This window comes from Peromyscus eremicus, chromosome 23 (assembly GCF_949786415.1).
Source record: "Peromyscus eremicus chromosome 23, PerEre_H2_v1, whole genome shotgun sequence".
NCBI lineage: Eukaryota > Metazoa > Chordata > Mammalia > Rodentia > Cricetidae > Peromyscus > Peromyscus eremicus.
Window position 1 is genome coordinate 12,552,356 of NC_081438.1, and position 25,330 is coordinate 12,577,685.

Consider the following 25,330-nt stretch of genomic DNA (forward strand, 5'->3'; position numbering starts at 1 on the left):
AAGAAAAGTTCCATGTACTTCCTGAGAACAGTACCTGGACAATGAAGTCTTCAAATACTGTCCAAAAACCGGACATCTGCATGAGAACTAGACCTTAAAGAGTATGGGAACCGGGTGCGCTCAGCAGACAGCTTGCTTAGCCGCGCCGGGAACTCCCTCCAGTCTCAAGGTGTGAAACTTCCCACGATGTTCCAAAAGGCAACCAAAGTAGTTTGGGAAATAAAATGGCAAACTAACCATCCTATCCAAGAAGTAACCCCTGTACTTGTTAATCCTTCAATTTAGTTCAATTCTCTACTCTTCAGAGCTCTACCCAAGAAGAATATAGCTCTCTCTGTCTCTGTCTCTCTCTAGTTTTGGTTGTTTTTGAGACAGGGTTTCTCTGAGTAGCTCTGGCTGTCCCAGAACTCAGAAGTCCACCTGACTCTGCCTCCCAAATGCTGGGAATAAAAGTGTGCACCACCACCACCTCTAAGCCCGCTAACTTTTTTTTAAACTCTAGTACAATGGTTCTCAACCTTCCTAATGCTATGACCCTTTAATACAGTTCCTCATGTTGTAGTCAACCCCAGTCAAAAAATTCATTCCTACTTCATAGCTGTAATTTTGCTGTTATGAATTGTAATGTAAATATCTGATAAGCAGGATAGGATATCTGATATATGACCCCTGTGGAGGGCTTGTTTGCAGACAGGTTGAAAACCTCTGCTTTAGTGCACAAGTCTATGCCTAAGAAAACAGAGCGACACAGAAAGAACTAGTAGGTCAGAAATCTTCAGGGACAAAGATCATCCTTGCATTTGACTGCAGGGACACATACGTGAAGGTAGAATTCCTGATGGAAATGCTTATGCAACCAACGGCAATATTCCAACTGAATAAAATGAACCTTCCACTTTAACTGTTCACTGTATACGCAAGGGAGTACATCCAAATGATTAAGACATTAAAACAACAAAACCAAACACACACACATTCCCCACTACAAAAACAGATTCTTGTTGGGCGATAGTGGCACACAACTTTAATCCCAGGACTCAGAAGGCAGAGGCTGGCAGATCTTTGTGAGTTTAAGGCCAGCCTGGTTTACAGAGCAAGTTCCAAGACAGCAGGGCTGTTACAGAGAAACCCTGTTTTGAAAAACAAACGTGCTGGGAGAGATAGCTCAGAGGTTAAGAGCACTGACTGCTCTTCCAGAGGTCCTGAGTTCAATTCCGAGGAACCACATGGTAGCTCACAACTATCTGTAATGAGATCTGGTGCCTCTTCTGGCCTGCAGGCATACATGCAGGAAGAACACTGTATACATTAATAAATAAAAAATAATAGACCCCCAAAAAAACAAACAAACAAAAAAGATTAGGGGGGTTGGGGATTTAGCTCAGTGGTAGAGCGCTTGCCTAGCAAGCGCAAGGCCCTGGGTTCGATCCTCAGCTCCAAAAAATAAAAAATAAAAAAATAAAATAAAAAAGGTTAGGAACAGGTGTGTTGGTGCATGCCTTTAATACCAATAAACAACTCCCCCACAAAATACAAAACCAAACCAAATTGAACAAATCAAGCAAAAGATAAATGAGATTAAAAAAAAAACAAACAAACAAAATGAAATTAAAACCCCCCACAAAAGTACTAGTTATTTGTGTTGGTTAACACAAAACAAAATGCATGTGGGCATGTGGCCTGTCCTGGAATGTATGGTCCTGACTTCTAAGACAGGTTTTAGTTAGCATTGAACTTGTGACAATCCTATTGCTCAGCCAAAGTGCCTAGTGGGTTACCAGCACTCATTTCTGCATGTCATAAACTAGTCTGATTCCCTGTGCCTTTCGACATTGTGAAATGAGCACAAGGTCAAAGGGAAGTATTATTAACTCTCAATGGAAAATTTCAAATGCTCCTTTGATGTCTGAGATTACTTATATAATGACCCTGTGGGAGTTTCAGACAAGACTTCTGTCCAATGTGGCACAGAGGTGCTTGCAATCTGCAACTGATGCCATACTTCTGCACTCTAACTGATGAGTGCACAGAATTGTGTTTACCATTTCCATCTAGAGAAGCAGGAAAGAGAGCTCAGGTTAAAAACACTGGCTGCTCTTGCAGAGAGCCTGGGTTCAATTCTCAACATCCACATGGGTGGTTCACAACTGCCTTTAATTCCAATTCCAAGGGATCCCATTCCCTCTTCCTGTGTCTTTGGAAATATGGTGAGTAGACAAATGAGCGGGCAAAACACCTATAATTAACAAGGAAAAATTGTTTTGTCTGGTAAAGCTCCCACAGAGCAAGCCTGAGAACCTGAGTTAATCCCTGGATCTCATGGTGGAAAGAGAGAACCACCCCCTTCCTCTGCAGCACACTGAGCCACCACATGCACATACACTATACACACATCATAATAAAACAGAAAGGGCCAAATACAATGGTACACACCTTTAACCCTAGTACTCAGGAGGTAGAGGCAGGTAGATCTGTGAGTTTGAGGTCAACCTGTTCCTCACAGTGAATTCCAGGACAGCCAAGGCTGTCTCCTCAACCCCACCCGCTCCCGCCAACACACAGAAAGGCGGGGGTGGGGAGAGAAAGAAGTGGGGCATGTGTGTCTAGGCTCCTATACATGTGTGCTTATGGAAGCCAGGGAAGAGACATACATGAGAGCTCTTGGAGCTGGAGTTGCAGCTGCTTAGAAGCTGCCCAACATAAGCACTAGGAACCCAACTCTTGTCCCTGCTAAAGCAGGCAGTGCTCTTAACCGACTATCTTAGCCATCTCTACCCCAACTCTTGGTGCTAAGACTGAACCCAAGGCCATGCATCTGCTAAAAGTGCCATCTACTGCTCACTGCTGAGCTATTTACAAATCCTTGCCTTTTTGAAATGAAGTCTCAGTACAGGGTTCAGACTCTTGTTTTTTCTGGAATACTGGGATTAAAGGCCACTGCCTCACCTGGCGGCGGTGGCGCACGATTTTAATCCCAGCACTCGGGAGGCAGAGCCAGGTGGATCTCTGTGAGTTCGAGGCCAGCCTGGTTTGCAGAGCAAGATCCAGGACAGGCACCAAAACTGCACAGAGAAACCCTGCCTCAAAAAACAAACAAACAAACAAACAAACAAACAAACAAACAAACAAACAAAAAAGGCCTATGCCTCCACACCCAGCAATAAATGCATAAATTAAAATTTGTGAGTAACACAGTCAGTAACACAGAGTAAGGTAAAACTAATACCCACATATACATGCGAAACGAAAAATGTAATGCTGGCAATATACAGTTAACTACTCTTCCCCTAAAGGTATAGTTGATGTATGAAGGTTGTCACTCTGCTGGGTTTTTTTTTTGGTTTTTCGAGACAGGGTTTCTCTGCGTAGCTTTGCGCCTTTCCTGGAACTCACTTGGTAGCCCAGGCTGGCCTCGAACTCACAGAGATCCACCTGCTTCTGCCTCCCGAGTGCTGGGATTAAAGGCGTGCGCCACCGCCGCCCGGCATCACTCTGCTGTTTTAACATGCACTGATATTCACTGAACTGTGGATGCTGAAAGACTGAATACCTTCAATGACACCTGGTCCCCTCCCTATCAAACTTTCTCCCACCCAATCTCTTTCCACACACTTCTTCCTCCCTGCCCCACTTACGCCACCTACCTACACTGCCCTCTTTCTCGTCTACCACCCTCAAAGCTTGCCCTCTGTCTCAGGGCTGAACAGCTGGATCACTGATTTTTTCTTTTACACAAAAGGTCCAATTGAAATCTGGGACTCTTTTCTCCAATCCTGCTCAGAAAGAGAGGACAGTTCTGGTTCATGTGGTTACTGATGTTTTGTTTTTGTTTTTTTAAACACACAGTAACATTGCTTACAGCACTTGCTTCATACCCAAATTTAAAAAATATATATAGAAACAGCGCACACACACACACACACACACACACACACACACACACACACACACACACGATCAATCAAACCCTAACCCAGGGAAACTTGCTTTCTTTTTTTTTTTTTTTTTGACACAGCTTCTCTCTGGGTAACAGCCCTGGATATCTGGTGACTCGTTTTGTAGACCAGGCTGGCCTCAAACTCTGCTGTAGATCGTCTGCCTCTGCTCCTGAGTGCAGGGATCAAAGCTGTGCTCAGCCACCACCTGGCAACTTATCCCCTTTGTTTCCCCGGGAGCACTGTGTATCCTCCCCAGCCCCTCAACCTGCAGGGAACTTTCAGAACATCTCTCAGGCCTGGGGTACTTTCTCATTAGGTATCACTCCGTCAGCTACTATTTGGGATGCACTGGGGACCTACTACTACCCTCTTCAGGGGCTAGGGTTACTTTAGCTACATCACTGCCAAACAATGAAATCCTAATCCATTATATAGCTTAAAAAAAAAAAAGTTGTACTGACAGCAAGTGCTTCTCACCTTTACATGTCCTCCAGCAAACTAGGGTCTATTTCTTAGAACACAACGTTTCTGCTCTACGTTAAACAACTGCCATCTTCCTGTTCAGGATCACAGTGGGACAGGTTAAATGTTATACTCCTTTACAGAAAGAGGAGATGGACAGAGCCATCCCAGCTGGTTTTATAATTAGACCTTAATTACATGAGACCTCAAGATCTTATGGAGGATCTAGGGTACTAGACTGGGGACGGCAAAGCCCTGATACATACATGCTTTAGGTCACCCACACTCCTCTTAGGTATCCCTTATCAATTCTCTGTAAGTAAGCCTAATAAACTCACCAGGGTGAACTCAGACGAAATGGAACTTTGGCTTGTTGCTGGAATCTTGTAAGGAAGGGATAGATATCACTTAGTCACCCCTCTCCCCCAAGAAAAATTTCCAAAAACGGATGGTGAAAAATGTTAAAAGACTATTTTAATAAAGAAACAAAACAAAAAACAAAAAACAAAACAAAAAAAAAAAACCAACCTACATAGCTTTTCCAGAATGGAAAAGACTAGAAAGCTTATGTGAGTTACGAAGCTCTGAGAAGTTATGATGATGTATATATGGTATCAAAGTTTCTAAGGTTAAAGATCAATACTTACAAGAACTGTCTAAAATATATGTCTAATAAAAATTTAGTGTCTGGTTTTAGCAGACTGGTGTAACAGACGTTCTGGGTGTTCAATAATCGTCCTTGGAGGCCTACACCAATGGGGTCAGACAGGTGAAAAGAATATTTTCACCCTTGCTCTCCAAAGTCAGCTAGGTCCCAAGGCTACTGTGGAGCATCCCTTAAAATGTTCTGTAAGCACACGGGAGTCTCCTGTTTCTTGTGTTCAGGGAGACCTCATGCGGTGAATTCTAATCCATGTCCTGGCTATAAAGAGAGGTCAACAACCAACGGAAACAGGTCCTCCACCCCTCCTGGTGAGACAGCTGCCAAGCAAGGCTGTTCTGACTTATGCTCAGAGATGGACTAGCTGGTAAAGAAAGACTGAAGGAGCAGCCAGAAGTTAGTTCCTCATGCCCAAAGAATTCCGAGGACCATCAGATCTTCAACTGGCCTTGACAGTGAAAAAACAAAAACAAAAACAAAACAAAACAAAACAAAAAAACCCAAAAAGACTAATTTTGGCCACATCTATGGTCTTAAACAGCCCCAGGAATGAAACGGTCAGTATGTTTAACGACTAGTCCTCAGACATTATACTTAACCATGAGATGTTATTTCTATAACTTTTCTCACTAAGGATTATCTTCCTGATTTTTTGTTTTTGTTTTTCAAGACAGGTTTTCTCTGTTTAGTCCTTGCTGTCCCGGAACTCACTCTGTAGCCCAGGCTGGGCTCGAACTCAAGAGATCCGCCTGCCTCTGCCTCCCAAGTGCTGGGATTAAAGGCATTTTAAGTTGCCTATATATACATAGGAGATGACTTTGGCTCAGTTCAACACTGCAGCTGACTACCTACAACTGAAAAAAATCAAAAACAATCCTATCCTCTGAAATGCCAATGTCTTTCTTTATACACCCTAACCACCCACATTCCCTAACTACAGGAAGCTACCAGGTACCCTCCTCCAACTCACAGGTTTGGAAAAATTATTCCCAATACCTGAATGATGTCTTTGGGACATTGCTGGACAATGCTATAAAAAGGATCCAATAGGCCGGGCAGTGGTGGTGCATGCCTTTTAATCCCAGCACTCGGGAGGCAGAGCCAGGCGGATCTCTCTGAGTTCGAGACCAGCCTGGGCTACCAAGTGAGTTCCAGGAAAGGCGCAAAGCTACACAGAGAAACCCTGTCTCGAAAAACCAAAAAAGATCCAATAGGTTTCTGTCTCTTTTGAATGTTAATTAGATACTGACATGAACTGATTTTTTTTTTTTTTTTTTTTAAACTGACTCCCCTTAAAAGCTTCGAGGTGAGTCACACTCTCTCATGAGACATAGTCTATGTGGTCCTGGAACTCACTCTGTAGACCAGGCTTGGCCTCCAACTCACTGATATCCACCTGCCTCTCCCTCCCAAATATTTGGATCTCTGTGAGTTCAAGGCCAGCCTGGTCTACAGAGTGAGTTCAAGGCCAGCCAAGCCAGGGCAATGAAGAGAAACCCTGTCTCGTGGGAAACAACAACAACTACAAAACCTGATTCTAAGACCCTACTCTGGCACTCTAGGATACTTACTAGCAGGGTTTGGGGCACCAACCTCTCAGACCAATAAAGTCTACTCCAGTTTTGAGGCTGAGTCGATTCTTTCTTTTTCCTCTGGTGACCTACTTCTTACATCACTTCTCAGCCTTTGGCTAAGATCAAGTATAAAAATTTAATACAAGGAGGGCTAGCAAGACGACTCAGCAGTTAAACTCACTCGCTAAAGCCTGACACCCAAGTCCAATCTCAGGACCCACACTGCAGGAGACAACTCCTCCTCCTATAACTTGTTCCTAACCTTTGTGGGCGAACACACACACACACACACACACACACACACACACAATGTTAATAAGTACATTTCCTAATGCTAGGAAAACACTTGCTCATAACCACAGGTTCACAGATTCTGCAGAGGGCTTATTCAGGACAGCTTCTATTACGTTTCTGGCATACCAGAAATACTAGCTCCAGAGTGAAAGTCCAACTGCTTAGCACTTAGGAAGTGGCTACCTTCCCGTTGTGTGACTACTCTGCTCCTATTACAAGATTATCTCTTTGTGGAAAGACATGAAGCAAGCATACCCAAGTTCGTTTTTTATAGCCCAGCATGTTCCAGCATTCTCTTAGCAGGAGAACTTTGCATCATCTTAGTTAACCCATGACCCTGTTTTACAGACAGGGACTAAGGCCAGGAAGTAAAAGAGTTTTGCTTCAGGAAGCTCAATTAATCAAACACTTCCTTGAACTTGCTATGACCACTTCACTTCTTTTAACTAAGAGTCTACTTGATGGGCACATTAGGAAGCAGATGTATTAAGGAGTTTAAAAAATCCATGAAGGTAAAGACCTGTCTGATATTTTCCCAAGGAATAATGACAATTTCCTTCACAGCACAGGCGTCCCAGTGTCAGACAGGGCTGTGCCTGGGCGGCAGGCAGGGCGGCAGGCAGGGCAGCGCTGCTGCTCACATCCAGTCATGTTTCCCTGACGGGCTGGTCAGAGCCCCAGGGCAAGTAGAGTGGAAAGTTCTGAGTCTTGCCAAGGGAGTGCTCTGCAATTTTTCCTCCACGGTTTTTTTTGTTTGTTTCTTTGGGTTGAGGCAGGAAGAATGAAAGTATCTGTTATAAGCCACCTTCCATTTGCTTAACACCTGACACTGCTCCTTCCTTTCCATCACAATACTGAGTTTCACTCTGAACAATACAATTTAAAGGTTAGGCTACCAAGAATACATTTTAAAAGTTGCCATATTTTACAACTGAATGCAAGTTTTCTTTATCTTACAATGAGTACTGATACTGAAAACATCTTTCTCTACTTAAGTAAAATAAAAATACTAACATACTGTAGAAGTTTTTTTAAATAGGCATGTATTTGGGAAAATGGAAAGTATTTTTATTTTCCCCAGGCACAGTGGAACACTCAGGAGGCAGAAGCAAGTGGATCTGAGTTTGAGGCCAGCCTAGTCTACAAAGTGAGTTACAGGAAAGCCACAGCTAGGGCCACACAGAGAAGCTCCACCCCTCCCCCAAAAGAGTCTTTTTCCTTTAATTACATTTTTATTATTTAGTGCCGTGCCGTTGTGCCACAGTCCTTGAGTGGAGGTCAGATGACAACTCACAGAAGTCAGTTCTCCCCTTCTACCATGCCCTAGGGATCCAACTAGGCCACCAGGCTTGGCAGGAGGAATCTTCACCAAAGGGCTCTCTCTAGCACCTAGCCTTTGTTAATCAAGTTGATGTACATTTAAAAAAAATTAACTTCAAGTCTTTTCAAAGAGAAAGAAAAGATCAGAAACTGTCTTACATTATTCTTGTTTATGAGTTTAAATGTCTCTTAAAGCAAGTCATAATACAATTAATTTATATTTCTTAAGTTTTGTTTGTGGTTATGCAGCATGAATGGAATTCTTTACTTGAAAGCCCTACTTGCTTTAATGAACTGCTCCAGATCTCAGGGTGAGCAGGGAAGAAACGTTACAAAGTAATATAGCACTATACATTTGTTCCCACTATGGCTTTGGGGGAGTTTCTTTAAAAACACAAGTATGAAATAATGTCTTTATAAAGTATTCAATAGCTTATTAGACTAGACATTAAGTTCTGCTGCCTAACCACACCTGGCACCTAGCAGAAGCTAAACGAAGTATTTATTGATGAATAAATAAAACACTCACACCAAAGCCCAGCCTGGTGGTACAGACTGGTAATAACCCCATTCAGGGAGCTGAGGCAAGTGAGGGAGCTGCTGTCTCAGAATAGAGAGAGAAGGCTGGAAATGCAGCTCTCCCATTCACAGAGCCCTAGGTTGAATCCCCAGTACTGAAAAAGGAAGTGGAGGAGCTCAGCACATTAGCTAATTATCAAACCTATGAGCAACGAAAGGAACTAAACATCAAGATATAATGAGATCTAAGACTTGGCTGTGTTGCCAGGCGGTGGTGGCACATGCCTTTAATCCCAGTACTCAGGAGGCAGAGACAGGCGGATCGGGATCTATATGAGTTCGAGGCCAGCCTGGGCTACAGAGTGAGTTCCAGGAAATACACAGAGAAACCCTGTCTCAAAAAACCAAAAAACTTGGCTGTGTTAAATGAGACTGGATAGGGGCTGGAGAGATGGCTCAGAGGTTAAGAGCACTGACTTCTCTTCCAGAGGTCCTGAGTTCAAATCCCAGCAACCACATGGTGGCTCACAACCATCTGTACTGAGATCTGGTGCCCTCTTCTAGCCTGCAGTCATACATGCTGTTAAACATAGTATATAAATAAATCTTAAAAAAAAAAAAAAAGAAAAAAGAAAATGAGACTGGATAATGATACTTGTTCATTACAACTAACACTAAAAATAAAAATACAAGTTTTTTAAAGATATTTTATAATATATCTGACTAAAAATAGTTCAGCCAATCCCATGCAGGAATGTTTTTCAATTTCAAGAGACGGCCAAGGTAATCCATGAATCACACACTAAGTACACGAACCATTAAAGATTAATTAGCAGGCACAGTATCAGGGCTATTAGCATTAGACATTAAAAATTTACTTTTTTGATTATAAGTGTTTTGCTTACATGTACATACATGTATTATGTGCATGCCTGGTGCCCAGACAACAGATCCCTGGAACTTGAACTGAGACAGCTGTCAGCCATGTGTGTGCTGGGAACCAAACCTGGTCCTCTTACTCAACAAGCCTCCTCTCTAGCGAGACTTTTTTTAAAAAAATAAAGTAAAACATGCTTTTAAAGGTGAAACCCTAATCCCTCTCCACCATTTAACAAGACACTTAGTTGACAGTATTTTCTTTCTAGAATTTTATGTACAACACACTTAAATTCACTAAAACAAAACCCAGATCTTTATATTAGCTTCTACAGATCTGTCACTGCTCTACTGGCTGCATATAGCCATCAACATTTGGAGAACATTGGGACTGTTTTTCTTTTTGAGACAGGGTCTCACAAGTAGCCCTGGTCAGACTGAAACTTGCTATGTAGACCAGGTTGGTCTCAACTCAGAGATCTGCCTGCTGAAATTAAGGGTGTGCACTATCAGGACCACAGGAAATTTTTTAAAAATGACATTCTCCCAGGGGAGAAGCTGCACACATACCCCATGGAAGAGGTAGAATGGCCATCAGAAGACAACGTGTGGTCCTGGGGGCTGAAATCAGGTTGTCAGGGTTGGCAGCAAGGTCTTATCTGCTGAGCCATCTTTCCTGACCAAGAAGGCAGTTTTTACACCAGGTACTGTTGCAAGGGCTATATAGGTCATCCTTCATAACTCTTCACAAAGAAGCAGCTATTATCTTCATTCCCTGTTTATAAATGAGGTGCTCTTCAGGTCATGGCACTTCACAGCCATACAGAGACTGAGCCAGTCTCCATCTGTGCCATCTATGATGGTGTTTTCAGTTTTTCTACTACAGTGTTACAGAGTAAAAAAACATCTATAAATGTCTTAACTTATGGAGGGCAAAATCATGGAAGCAGGGATTATCGTTTTACTCTCCCTTATATCCCTGCCATTTTCCCAAATTCCAATTTCCTAATGTCCCACTACAAGCAAAGCTGAGCACTGTATTTTCAAAAGTCACAGTATCAAAGAAAAGTGACCGCCTTCCAGTGGTTCTTTTTTTTCTCAAAAATCTTCATCTCAGTGGCAGGGCTGGGAGGACTGACGCTGACTACCACTGAGTCATGCAGTGGGAGGAGTGATTACAGGAAACCAGGAAATGCCAGCCCCATGTAATCAGGTCAAGCTTCAAGATCAACTGGTCTGTCGTGGTCTGAAGGTGGGGGAGACCTCCCACAGTCCTCACTCTCAGTGTCTTAGGAGCTATCCTCATGGTGCTAACGGGTGTTCATTTCAAAACACTGCTTAATGTATCTACACTCATTTTTAAGAAGCATTTTGCTCTTTTAAAAGAGATTACATTTATCTATGTGTATGGGTGTTTTTGCCTACATGTATATATATATATATGTACGGGAACCTCACGTGTGCCTGTTGTCTGCAGAGGACAACGGGATATCGGATCCCGGAACTGGACTTACAGACTTCTCTGAGCCATCATGTGGCTGCTGAGAAGTGAACCTAGGTCCTCTCCAAGAGTAGCCAATACGGGCTGGAGAGATGGCTCAAAGGTTAAGAGCACCGACTGCTCTTCCAGAGGTCCTGAGTTCAATTCCCAGCACCCACATGGTGGCTCACAACCATCTGTAATGAGATCTGGTGCCCTCTTCTGTGTACATAATAAATAAATAAATAGCATCCTAGGACAAGCTTCTAGGAACTTTTTAAAATACAGAAACTACCCAGCTCCATTTCAAATTTTGGCATCTTACTGATACATAGTTCACATGCCATACAATCTTCTCTTCCAAATTACAGTTTTAGTTATGTGACCATTATTAAATTCAGATTCATCTGCTAAGAGAAACCCGTCTCCATTAGCAATTGTTCCTTGTCTTCTCACTATACCCTAACAAGAACTTACTTGGATTTTTATGAATTTTCTTATTCTAGACATTGCACACCATATATGATACTTTGATATGCAGATATACGTGCATGCGCAAGCGCGCGCGCACGCACGCACGCACGCACGCGCACACACACACACACACACACACACACACACACAAATCATAATCAAATGGCCCAAAGTTAGGTTTTGCTCTAAACAAAATCAATCCAACAGCTTTTGTTTTTGTACTTAAAAACAGGGCCGGAGAGATGGCTTAGAGGGTAAGAACATTGTTCTTCCTGGGGACCCAGGTTCAATACCTAGTACCCATGTGGAGGTTCACAACCATCTGTTATTCCTTCCAGTCTCAAGAAATCTAATGGCCTCTTCTGGCTTCTGCAGGCACCTATATGCAGACAAAACACCTATAACAAAATAAAAAACAGTGGGGACATGGTGGTGCACGCCTTTAATCCCAGCTTTTGGGAGGTAGAAGTAGGAGGATTTCTGTTGAGTTCACAGGCCATCCTGCTCTAAACAGAGTTCCAGGAAAGCCAGGGCTATGTAGAGAGAGACCTTGTCTGGAAAAACAGACAAACAACAAAAATTAATAAATCCCCCCCCCCAAAAAAAAACTAGTGGTAAAACTTCTAAATGCCTAAATTACATAGCTAAGCCTCCATGTTATTTTTACACTTTTTAAATGATTGCTTTAAAAAGAAATGAAAGATTTTGCTGTGAGTGACGAACTGCCCAAAATACTGTCTGGTTTTATGCCAGAAGAAAAATGCCTGCCAACTTGGCAGAGTCACACACATGTAATTCTAGCTTGCAGAAGGATGGAGCAGGCAGAAGATCTTTAGTTCAAGCCCAGCCTGGGCTACACAGTAAGTACCTATTCCAAAACAAAAACCAAAGCCAAAAATTCCATATACTGCCTTGGTCTGTGCTCTCATGGCTGGTGAGCTTATCAGGTATAGCATTAGGTGTTTATTCAAGATACAAAGTCAGGCCACTCAACTTTGATAGTTTTTTAAAAATAAAACACCAAGCCTCATGGCCACAACTCTCCAATATTTCAGATTCATACAGTTCCTCAGAATCCACTCGGAGATGGGTGGAGATGGGTTGGCAGTGCATACCTGTATTTCAGCACCTGGGAGGTGGAAGCAGGAGAGTAAGAAGTTCAAAGTCTGCCTTGGATAGCAAGACCATGACTAGCCTAGGCTACAGAAAACTATCTCAAAGAAATTAAGTTCACTTTAATGGCCTAATTCTGTAGAGGTGAATTTTCTCTGTCCAGTATCAGGCAGAGAAAGATAATGCTGGTTTTCTTAAATGAATTGAGCCATCTATTCCAAAATCTTGCCTTGTACTCCACTGCCTGGCAAGGTCGGGGGGGGGGGGGGGGGGGGGGGGGGGGGGGGGGGGGACGGGGACGTGCGTGCTAAGTAGACCAGGCTGGCCTTGAAGTCAGAGCTCCTCCTGCCTCCGCCTCCCGAATGCAGGGACTAAAGGTGTGTGCCACCCTACACCAGGCTAACAAGGCTAACTTTATATTACTAAATCTCATTACTATAAACTTCCCTTCCTTTAAGTAGTCATCAGGTTTAAGAATTATACCTTATTACTGAATAAATCCGCAAGATGCCGTCTCTACTGCTCAACAGTTAGTCTTCATTTTAGGAAATATAAAATCTATTTGTTTTTTTTTTTGGTTTTTCGAGACAGGGTTTCTCTGTGTAGCTTTGCGCCTTTCCTGGAACTCGCTTTGGAGACCAGGCTGGCCTCAAACTCACAGAGATCCGCCTGGCTCTGCCTCCCGAGTGCTGGGATTAAAGGCGTGCGCCACCACCGCCCGGCTCAAAATCTATTTCTTACGGAAGGTTTAAAGCAATTTTATCTTAGAATCGTGTCTTTGTTATCACCTGCATAACCTTAAAATAGGGCTCATTCCAGAGACTACTACAGGACAGGAGCATATTTATGTCCTGTGCTATCATCAATCCTGTTACCAGGATACACAACATCTATTTAGAACAGGAATGAAAACAGTGCCCTTGGATAAATAAGCCCCCAGGACATACACCAAAGCTACTGCCAAATTCTCCAAGTAGAGACCTTTTCCCTATTATAGTTTAATTCACATCTGTAAGATTAACAGATAACACAGAAAACTTAAAGCCACTGGATTCCCTTACTGTAAGAGTATGCACAACTTTACCACTTTTTGTTTTCCTCCATCCAGAAATATTCTCCTGGAATGAAAAATAATGGAAAACTGCTGTGGACTTAGAAGATGAAAATATGATGAGTTGTTATCTCTTTCTTTTTGCCAAGCAACTTTACATGACTCTAGTGTTCGTGATGGTTAAGCATCTGTAATGTTCACACAATCTCTCCTAACAATGGTCATTAGCTAATAACTAAACCTTTATTTTCTTTTTAAAAGATTTATTTTTGGCCGGGTGGTGGTGGCACATACCTTTAATCCCAGCACTCGGGAGGCAGAGGCAGGCAGATCTCTGTGAGTTCAAAGACAACCTTGTCTACAGAGTGAGATCCAGGACAGGCACCAAAACTACACAGAGAAACCCTGTCTTGAAACACCCCCCGAAAAACAAACAAACAAACAAAAAATTTATTTTTACGTGCACGTGTATGTCTGCATATCAAAGTATCATATATGGCACTCGGGAGGCAGAGCCAGGCGAATCTCTGTGAGTTCGAGGCCAGCCTGGGCTACAGAGTGAGTTCCAGGAAAGGCGCAAAGCTACACAGAGAATCCCTGTCTCGAAAAACCAAAAAAAAAAAAAAGTATCATATATGGTGTGCAATGTCTAGAATAAGAAAATTCATAAAAATCCAAGTAAGTTCTTGTTAGGGTATAGTGAGAAGACGAGGAACAATTGCTAAGGGAGATGGGTTTCTCTTAGCAGATGAAAATCTGAATTTAATAATGGTCACATAATTAAAACTGTGATTTGGAAGAGAAGATTGTATGGCATGTGAACTATGTATCAGTAAGATGCTAAAAGGTGGTGATGAGCCATCAACAAATTGAAATGTGACTTATATACATACCATGTATAGGTTTATCATGTATATACTGTCTAGAAACTACAGTAATTCACTTTCCTCATGTAGAGGAAGTAAACAGGATATATTTAGAGTGGTTGGTGGCTATTAACCTATCCACTCTTCCTAAGTACCTATTCCTGAACACATTCACACCCTTTCACAGTCTGTTAAGGGTATTTATTAGCTGCATCTACCCCACACTTGTGATTTCATGTTTTGGTCAGCATTACAGAGTACTTTAAACAAAATATCTATGTAAAACCTAATCATTACCTGTGTTCTGTACCTCTCAGAATGATTAAAAACTAAGCATTAGCACAAGGTCAGAGCACTGCCTAAGTTTTCCATAGTGCACTTGCAGAACTGGCCCACTAGCAGGGGGTTAGCACTGCCCATGAAGAATTCAGAAACAGGTCAAATGGACATAGACTTAAATGTAGATATTGACTACTGACTATATTTATTCAACTAAAATTAATAAATTTAGCCATCTTTTTTGAATATTCAACTCAAGTTTTTTGAGTACTTAACTTGCTAGTTTTAAACATTAAAAAATATTTAGGCTGGGTGGTGATAGCGCACGCCTTTAATCCTAGTACTGGGAGGCAGAGGCAGGTGGATCTCTGTAAGGCCAGCCTGGTCTACAGAGGGAGTTCCAGGAGGGCTAGGATTACACAGTTGAGAAAAAAATTTTAGCCAGGCAGAAGTCGCGAATGTCTTTAATCCCAGCACCTTGGAAGCAACAGGTAGATCTCTGAGGTCAAGGTCAGCCTAGTCTACAGTGAAACCCTGTCTCAAAAAACAAAATAAAGCTCGGTAGTTGTGGTGTACACCTTTGATCCCAGTAGTTGGGAGGCAGAGGCAGGTGGATCTCTGTGAGTTCAAGGACAGCCGGACTGTTACACAGAGAAACCCTGTCTCAAAAAAAGACCAAATAAAAGCAAACCAAAAAAAAGCCCAAGAACCAAAATGTTTGTGCACAACACACACACACACACACACACACACACACACACACACACACACACACACAAAATATGCCTTGCCAAGTGTGTGCTGGTCAGAGGACAACTTCCAGGAGCTGGTTCCTGCCTTCCAATCTGGGATAAAGGGATCAAAGTAAGGGTACCACCAGCACTGTATGGTAAGGGCTTCTACCCACTCAACTATCCATGGTCAACAGTGCTCTTACAAGCATTTATACACATAAGCTTGCAGTCCCAAGTAATCAATTTACTGGTGTACTTATCCAAACTATCCCTTTAGTCTATAACAGTGGAGATGGAGAGCTGGCTCAGCCGTTAAAGGCTAGGCTCACAACCAAAAAATGTTCTAGAACAGTAACAAAACCACCAATAGAAGTGTATCTAGGCAAAGCCAGATTTCTTTCTGGCATAAGACCCGTAGAGCACAGATAAAAGATGAAGTTTTAAAAATTGTTTTAATTAAGCTAGGCATGGTGGTGTACTCCTTTAATCCCAGTTCTTGGGAGGCAGAGGCAGGTAGATCTTTGTGAGTCTGAGACGAGCCTGGTCTACAAAGTGAGTTCCAGGACAGCTAGGGTTGTTACAAACTATCTTAGGAAAAAAAGAAAACAAAGCAAACAAAAAATTATTTTAATTAATAAGACAATATTGATAAAACCCATCTTCCCTAAATCAATGTAGAAGAATTAAATACAAGTCACTATAAAAGCAAACAAATCTAATTAATCTAGGCTCAAAAAGATGTAATAAGCCACAATCTGAATAATCCTCTGCAGTAACTCTTCTCCATTCACTCTACCAATGAAACAACCAAAAAAACGAAACAAACAACACAGTTTGACAGTTACAAGTAGTACAAGATTTAACATTTGTTCCAAAACCAGGCTAGTGACACATACCACTAATCCTAGGACCTAAGATGTGAAGGCAGGAGGATCAGGAATTGAGGAGTCTAGACTATATAGTGAGTTAAATGCCAACATGTGTTACATAAAACCTTGTTTAAAAAACTAAAATAGGTGCCAGGCATGGTATTGCATGCCTTTACTCCAGCACCCAAAAGGTGCACTCCTTTTATCCCAGTTCTTGGGAGGCAGAGGCAGGAGAATAGTGAGTTGAGGCCGGCCTGGTCTACAGAGCACACTGCAGGCAAGCCAGGGCTACATAAAAAAAAGTCCAAAACAAACAGACACACACACAAATAAAACAATTCAGAATCAAACAGGGAAAGGGGAGCTGGAGAGAGCTCAGTCACTGAAGTATGTACCACACTGGCATGAAGACCAGAGTTGAGAACCCACTTAAAAAAACAGGCAGCTACTTAGCAGCTGTAAACAACTGGTCACTACAGCTCCTTGAGTTCCACATCCAGCAGTAGTGTTCTATCACTGATAACTACAATACCACAAACATCTGGTCCAAAACACAAAACCCTTTCAGGAGGCTGAGGCAGGAGGATCACTTCAATCCGGGAATTTGAGACTAGACTCAAACAAATCTCAAAACATATCTTATTGAGAATATGAAGGGAGGTGCTAAAGCATTTCAAACATGCACTGAAATGGTGTAATAACTAATAAATAATTAGTTTTAAATATAATTATGAAACAAAACAAAACCCAGGGCTGCTCTTCAGAAGGCCCTGAGTTCAATTCCCAGCATTCCTATGTCGGCTTACAGCCATTTGTCCAGTAAGAAATCCCATGCCCTCTGCTGGACTCTGTAGGCACCAAGAACATATACAAGTACACAAACATATGCAGGTAAATCACCCATCTCCACAAAACTTAAAAAACAAACCAAAAACGAGAAACACAAAAAGCTAAATATAATCTGAACCTAGAGAAAAGGCCCTACCTTAGAAATAAAGTCTAGGAAGAGAAACACATTAATAAACAACTCACCAGCTATCTCCACAATATCCCCAGGGACGATGTCTTTAGCTTTGATGCGCTGCACACTCTTTCTGTCCTGGCGATACACTTTGCCCATTTCTGGCTCATATTCCTTAAGGGCTTCTATTGCATTTTCAGCATTTCGCTCCTGTATGAAGAAAAACCAAGTCTGATAAACCAGCCTGCCTGCCTCCTTAAATCTCTCTAGGTTAGAAATTCAAAACTTTAGTTCCAGACAGCTACAGCTATGTAAAGACCCTGTCTTTATAAAAACAAAACAAAACAAAACAACAACAAAAAAATCACCAGACTACTTTTTAAAATCACACAAAAACTACTAAAATGTAACACATAACAGGGCTGCAGGATTGTTTGCTTACCTGCCACACCCCCACAATTGCATTGGCTACTAATATAAGCAGAATTACAAAAGGTTCTACAAAGGCTGTAATTGTTTCTTCACCTTCTTCAAACCAAGCCAAAACCTAAAAGAAAAACAGCAGATGTTAGACTTGTTAATGTGCTTCTAGACACAGCTACATTTTATAATAAAAAGGGGCTCACATTATAGGAATTGTTATAGAAAAAACCCTTTTCTTACATCTTTAGAGATATACAAAATGTAGTTACAGAAACAACTGGCTTATGTCCTGTTCTTAACTGAGTTAAGATTACCAACTTTTTTGTTTGTTTTTTCCAAAACAGGGTTTCTCTGTACAACAGCTCTGGCTGTCCTGGAACTCAATTTGTATTCCAGGCTGGCTTTGATCTCACAGAGATCTGCCTGCCCCTGCCTCTCCCTGCCCCGAGTGCTGGGACTAAAGGCGAACACCACCACCACCAGGCTTGAGCTAATTTATTTTTTAATGCCATTAAAGAGCACAAATAAAGTGGGTCTTTTTGGTGAAAAGAAGGAATCTCATTCAATTCAAATGTATGTATTTCAAAAGAAAAAAAACCTTAAAATTCGAGATTTTATTATAGTAAAAGTGAACAGGTAAACATGAATAGTCACACTGATTTAGTCAATGTTCACCATCAGGGCCTGGAAAGATGACTCAGGTTTAAGACACTGGTTGGTAGTCCAGAGAACCAGGTTCCATCCCCAACACCCACATACTGGCTTATAATCATCTGTAACTCCAGTAGCAGTTGGGATTAATGCACTTTTCTGGTGTCCACGGCCCTGAACACATGTGATACCCAGATATACATGCAGGCAAACCACCATACACACCAAATAATAATTCCTTAAAAATTCACATCAAGTCATAGACATACATAGCCTGAATTTACAGTCTAAAAAACTGGAAAACAAAACAAAACAAAACACAAACAAGAAAACATTTGGAGGTAAAAAAAATGACCACTTACTCAAATTCAATGTAGAGCAACTTAATCTCCCTAACTTCTCAGAGGTAGTGAAGGTCACCTCAGAATTACAAAGTTGTTCTGAGTTGGGAATGTATTTTGAAGTCTATTCACCACACAATACTTACGATACAGCACTTCAGAAATCACAAGAATTCCCCTCCAAATAAATGAAATAAATTGGGCCAGAGAGATGGCATATACTGTAAAAAATGTCTGCTGCCAAGCCCGATAATCTAAATTCAATCACAGTAAAAGGAAAGAAACTACTCTCAAAAGGCATGTGCATGGATACACAAATATGCACACACCTCACATATACACATTACAACAAAATGTAATTACAAAAAAAAAACAAAACTGGGGTTGGGGATTTAACTCAGTGATAGAGCGCTTGCCTAGCAAGCGCAAGGCCCTGGGTTCAACCCTCAAATCCAGAAAATAAATAAATAAATAAATAAAGATGGGAAAAAAGGAAAAAAAAAAAAAAACAACCAAAACCAAAAACCTGATCTAATCTGTGCTAGGAAAACAAGGCAGGAAGACCGTCAGTTTGAGGCACATGCAAAGATCCTTGCCCTGACTCCAACCAACAAGTTAATAGCCAAGACACGATGAAGGTAATTAACAGACTTTGACAACATGGCAAGATCCCTGCCCTCATCCACCAACTACAAATTAACAGCCAAGATACTATGAAGGCGACAAAAAGATAACACAGTGAGTTAATAAAAAAGAGCAAGGATGGCAGTGATTCTCACCTTCCTAACACTACGACCCTTTAATACAGTTCTCCTGCTGTGTTCATAACTGTAATTCTGCTACTGTTATGAAGTTGTAATTAAATATCTGTGTTTTTCGATGGTCCTAGGCAATCCCCATGAAAGGGTCATTCACCCTTCAAGGGGGTTGCGACCCACAGGTTGAGAACCAGTGATCTAAGTGGTTAAATGTTAACCAGGAGGGCAAATGAAATGGACAAGTGGGTAAAAGCACTTGCTGTACAACCCTCATGATCTGAGTTCAGTTCTGGAACTCACAGTGGAAGGACCTGACAGCTGACTCCTGAAAGTTGTCCTCTGACCTCCATACAAGGTCCATGTCACATATGTACACAAGCTCCCTCCCATTATCCAGGGCCAGGTCCTGACAAATGTCAGTGGCAATTTTATCAGAAACCTGCCAACCTCAATCAGTCTGGGATGTGGGCTTTTTGCTTTATATGTGTGTGGAGCGGGAGGTGGTGGTGGTGGTTGATGTTGCTTAAAGTGAACACATTTCACAATGAAGACCTTTTCTTTGAAACATTACCTGGGAGCTAGCAAGATGGCTTATCAGGGAAAGACACTTACCCTACGAGCCTGACAACCTGAATTCAATCCCTGGAATCCACATAAAAGCTCAGGGAGAGAACCAACTCCATAAAGTTGTTATCTGACCTCTGTGTACACACACACACACACACACAAACACACACACACACACACACCCACACCATTTAATTCTCCCTCTTGGGAAGCAGAGGCAGGTGGATCTCTGAGTTAACATGGTCTACATGGTAGAGCTACATAATAGAAACCCTGTCTCAAAACAAACATACACATATATACGTGTGTGTGTGTGTGTGTGTGTGTGTGTGTGTGTGTGTGTATACATACATACATGCACACACATAAAACCCTGTGTTATAAGTAAAATTAAGTTAAAAATAATGAACCCTGCCAGGGTTCACATGCCTTTAATCCCAGCACTCGGGAGGCAGAGGCAGGTGGATCTCTGAGTTTGAGGCCAGCCTGGTCTACAGAGTGAGTTCCAGGACAGCCAGGACTGTTTCACAGAGAAACCCTGTCTTGAAAAAAACCAAAAATAATGAACCCACATAGTATTTGTACTCAATGAATTTTTTTTAACACAAATAGCCAATGACCACAAGGTAATTAAGGTGATATGAAACTCTAAAAGAGGAATAACATTGAATTAGCAAAGAATCAGATCAAAGAAAAACCAAACAGAAAGTACCCAGGCCCTGACACTTGCCAATTACCACTGACAAGCAGGGCAGGAGAAACCAGAATGAATTTGATAAATAGCACAGCAAGCTTTCAACAGGGCATTCCCAGTACTAAGGCCAGGATCTTGGCCAGAATGAAAACTTCTCTAGGAAGTTAAATTTTGATAGATGCAGGATCACAGCTGCTGATACAGCCTTCCAAACATTGGCCAAGGAGAACATATCAGAAATAAGAAATTTAATTAGCTCTTAAAGAAGAAAAATTGCTCCACTTCACAAGTGACCAAAGACCTTTCCAAAAGGTCAGTGAGGCATTAGCAACTCTAAGATAAGCCTCACACCTTGTTCAAGTGGGTATGAATTTCCTTCTTGGCAGGCGAGCCTGGGGACAACTTAAGCAACATCCCTTAACAGATGGAGCGAAGGAAGAAGGGGTGAGCAGTGTCAGAACTACCAGAGTAAAAACAAGCCTCTACTAGTCAAGAGATGCACACTGTTCTCAGGACTAATATTTATCAAATGGAAAAATTCTGAACTTGCCTTACATGTGACCTGTTGAATAGAAAACACAGGCTACCCACCCCTGAAAGTTCTACAGATATATTAATTACTGTTGGATGAGAAACTAATGGCCTAATCTATTAAGGTGGAAGAATGGCACCCACCTATTTAAAATCTAAGGACCACCCACCACTTAGGCCTGGGAAGATAGTTCAATGGCTACAGCTCTTGCTTAGCATATGCCAGCCAGCCTCTGGGCTCATTCCCCAGTACAAGGGGTGAGGGGGAACTCCACAGCAGTTTCTTGAGTACTTAAAAAAAAAAAAAAGTCTGAGATTAAAGAGACAGCTCAGTGACTAAGAGCCGACTGCTGCTCTTCTAGGGCTAGAGTTCAGTTCCCAGCAGCCATATTGCAGCGTACAATTGCCTGTAACTCCAGCTTCAGGGGATCAGACATACCTTTCTTGCCTCTAGAGGTACCCCCACACAGGTGGCATATAGCACACAAACATACACACGTATACATACAAAATAAAATAATCTAAAAAGTTTTTAAATAAAAATAAAATCTATCTCAAAACAATAAATAACCCAAAGACGCAAATCCTATACCTCAAATCGAAGAACACATTTAACTGATAAAAACCAATCTACACTCAGACTTTGTTTTTCAGTCCTTCACGGTTTGTTCTATTGGTAAGAAATCCTGTTAGGTTATACAAATGGGAAAATAGTGCTGACAAAAACGACAGATGGTGAGAAGGTCTAGGAGGAAACTAGACAGATACTGTCTTATGGTATGGTCAGTTTAGTTACTTACTATGGTTTTTCCTAAGTTACACAAAATATATTTATACAAAAGGGGAAATAGGTTGAACATAAAGGATTTCTTTGTATTGCCTTTGATTACAGCTGCATCCCTAGGGGCTCCCAAGAGGCTCTGGTACCTAGATGATGCTCAGTGTCTTACACTGAGTAACTAAGACGAAGCACAACACTCCACAAGTAAGGAGCGGAAAAGGAGGAGAGGGGAGCTGCAGTGTCATTTTAGGCCAAGTGTTTCCTCTCCCTCCAAACTCTGTATTGTTACAGTAACAATATCTCCCCTACAATTATCCAGAAGTTCAAAGCTTCACTTTTGCCAGCCCTGTTCCAAGTCACTATTCACTTTACTTTAAGCCTAAGTAGGGTAGGGTAAGAGATCTTTCTGTTGATATTCACAGGGTTAATCTCTGGATTCGGATGTAACTCAGGTAGAGCATTTTCCTAAGAGATATGAGGTTCTGGGGTTTGATCCCAATGCACAAGAAACGGCACTATGGCACTGCTAATACCTTTACAATTTTTTAAATTTTTTCTCTCTCTCTCTCTCTGTGTGTGTATGTATATTCGCATGCATGTTGGTACCCACAGAATCCAGAAAAGTGTTGGAACTTCAGAACTGGATTACAGATCACTTGAACCACCTGAGGCAGGTGCTGGGAACCAAACCAGGTCTTCTACAACTGTACCAAGTACTCTTAACTACTGAGCCATCTCTCCAGTCCCCTAATTTCCTGTTTTTCCTGGGTCTTGCTCCAGCCAGGCTGACCTCCAACTTATAGCCGTCTTCCTGCCTCAAGTTTTCTCACGGCTGGTATTACAGGTATATGGCCCCCACATTTAACCTGGCACTACTAACTTCTAATTGGAATAACAAAGCAAATTTTGTTCTAAGGCAAAAAGGCGTGTTCTGCTATATATTGGGAGGGTGGTCAACTTACGCCATTGGGATTGTGGGCTGAGCTTGCTCGCGCGAGCTCTCTCTCTCTGAGGCAGGGTTTCACTGTGTATCCTTGGCTGGCTGGCCTGAAGCTCTCTATGTAGACCAGGTTGGCTGTGGACTCACACGCCTTTAATCCCAGCACTCGGGAGGCAGAGGCAGGCAGATATCTGTGAGTTCGAGGCCAGCCTGGACTACAGAGTGAGTTCCAGGACAGCCACCAAAAGTACACAGAGAAACCCTGTCTTGAAAAACCAAAAAAAAGAAAAGAGAAACCTAAAGAAAAAAGACATATCAGAAGGGCTATTTTCTTTTCTTTCTTTCTTTTTTTTAAAATATAATTTTATTTTTATGTGCATTTGTGTTTTTGCCATGTGTGTCAGGGTCCCCTAGAAACTGGAGTTTCAGACAGGTGTGAGCTGCCATGTGGGTGCTGGAAATTGAACTCAGGTCCTCTGAAGAAGACTCAGCACTCTTAACCCCTGAGCCATCTCTCCAGCCCCAGAAGGGCTATTTTCATCTTCCTTGAAAACAAACAAACCTAACAAGAATTAGAATTCATTCTCTTCTATATAAACTTAAAAAAAAAAAAAAAATACCAGGGGGTTGGAGAGATGGCTCAGAGGTTAAGAGCACTGGTTGCTCTTCCCAGCACCCACAACCAACTATAATGAGACCTGGTGCAGTCTTCTGGCCTGCAGGCATACATGCAGGAAGAACACTGTATACATAATAAATAAATCTAAAAAATAAAAAAAACTATACCAGAGTTAGGCATGGCAATACACACCTATAATCCCAGGATACAGGAGGCCAGGGCAGGAAGAACAAGAGTCCTTGCCATATAGTAGTAATACAGTACCTTGAAAACCAACACAGCTTTGATCAACATTACTTTGATCTCAGCACTTGGAAGGCAGAGCAAGGTAGATCTCAAGTCTACACTGATTGGATCTCAAGTCTACACTGATAGGTCCAGGCTAGCCAAGGCCAAACAATGAGATTGTCTCCTCCCCAACCAACCCACACACACACACACACACACACACACACACACACACACACTACACAACATAAACACTTCCCTAGTGTGCTCAAGGCCCTGGATTCTATCCTCATAGTAGGGAAAGTGGGGAAAGACATTGATGTTTCCTCTTCAAATCAACTTTTAAATTATATTTTAAGAAAATAAATAAAACAAAAACATTAAATCACCATAAAGCACACTATTAAATGCTTCCTGTATATCACTGAATAAAGCAAAGCAATAAACAGATCCCATGTTTTTTATCAATGCCTCAAAATGCTAGAAACAAATTCATTCCTGTATGTGAGACACTGAGAAAGCATAGGGCTCAGCTTGGTGGCAAGAGGCTCTTCCTGAGTTCTAGGCCAGCATGGTCTACATCGTCCTCGTCTGCAGGATAGCCAGGACTGTAAGAAGAGACATTGTCTCAAAACAAGAAGACTATTTTAGAATCAATATAAGCAGTGTAAAACAGGAAACAGGGCAAAGAGTAAATAAAGAAACCTATGCTGATCTCCATCATCGGTAGGTGCCACCCTGGTCTAGATAGGTCAGCTAATGCCAATGCCATCAAGCCCTAAGACACTCATGTCTCCTTCAGCTCTTTACCCAACGGTTACCTTCTAAAAGCCTGTGCTCCTCTTCCCCAGACAACTCCCTTATCACAGCCCCTTTACTTTCTCAACAGCAGTCTTCAAAGTAACAGGCACCATATTCCCTGTGTCTGTGTCAGGTGTTCTACTGGGGGAGGGGAAGAGTGGGTAGGCATTCCAGTTATGCAACCAAATGATGCAGTATATTGAGGGTAAAGTTAGTAACCTTAGAGAACGGGAATCCAAGTGAAAAACAGTAAATGACATCAAGTTAAGGAAATTTGATGTCCATATGCAAAGGGAGATGCATTTTGCTGAGACATCCTTATATACCTCAGGCCAACCTCATCAAACCCACTGTATAGCCAAGGATGGCCTTGAACTCCTAACTAAAAGATTATAGGCACGCACCACCGTATTGGAATTGATCTTTTTAAAAGAAACAACTTTGGTGAATACTACAAATTAAACTGCCCCCATGAGCCACAAGTGTAAAACATTAATGCAGCTTCCTATTTTTTTGCCAGAGCAA

At 41.9% G+C, this 25,330-nt stretch overlaps 1 protein-coding gene across 2 annotated transcripts in view; it reads right to left on the reverse strand.

The window, feature by feature from the left end:
- Positions 1–25,330, reverse strand: part of Atp2a2 (ATPase sarcoplasmic/endoplasmic reticulum Ca2+ transporting 2) — a 49,615-nt gene that overhangs the window by 20,198 nt on the left and 4,087 nt on the right. For both annotated transcript variants that reach the window (XM_059249695.1, XM_059249694.1), the window contains exons 4-5: positions 17,914–18,018; positions 17,543–17,681 (exon numbers count right to left, since the gene is read on the reverse strand). In XM_059249695.1, the coding sequence (XP_059105678.1) occupies positions 17,543–17,681; positions 17,914–18,018 (244 nt within the window). The remainder of the gene's footprint in view (positions 1–17,542; positions 17,682–17,913; positions 18,019–25,330) is intronic.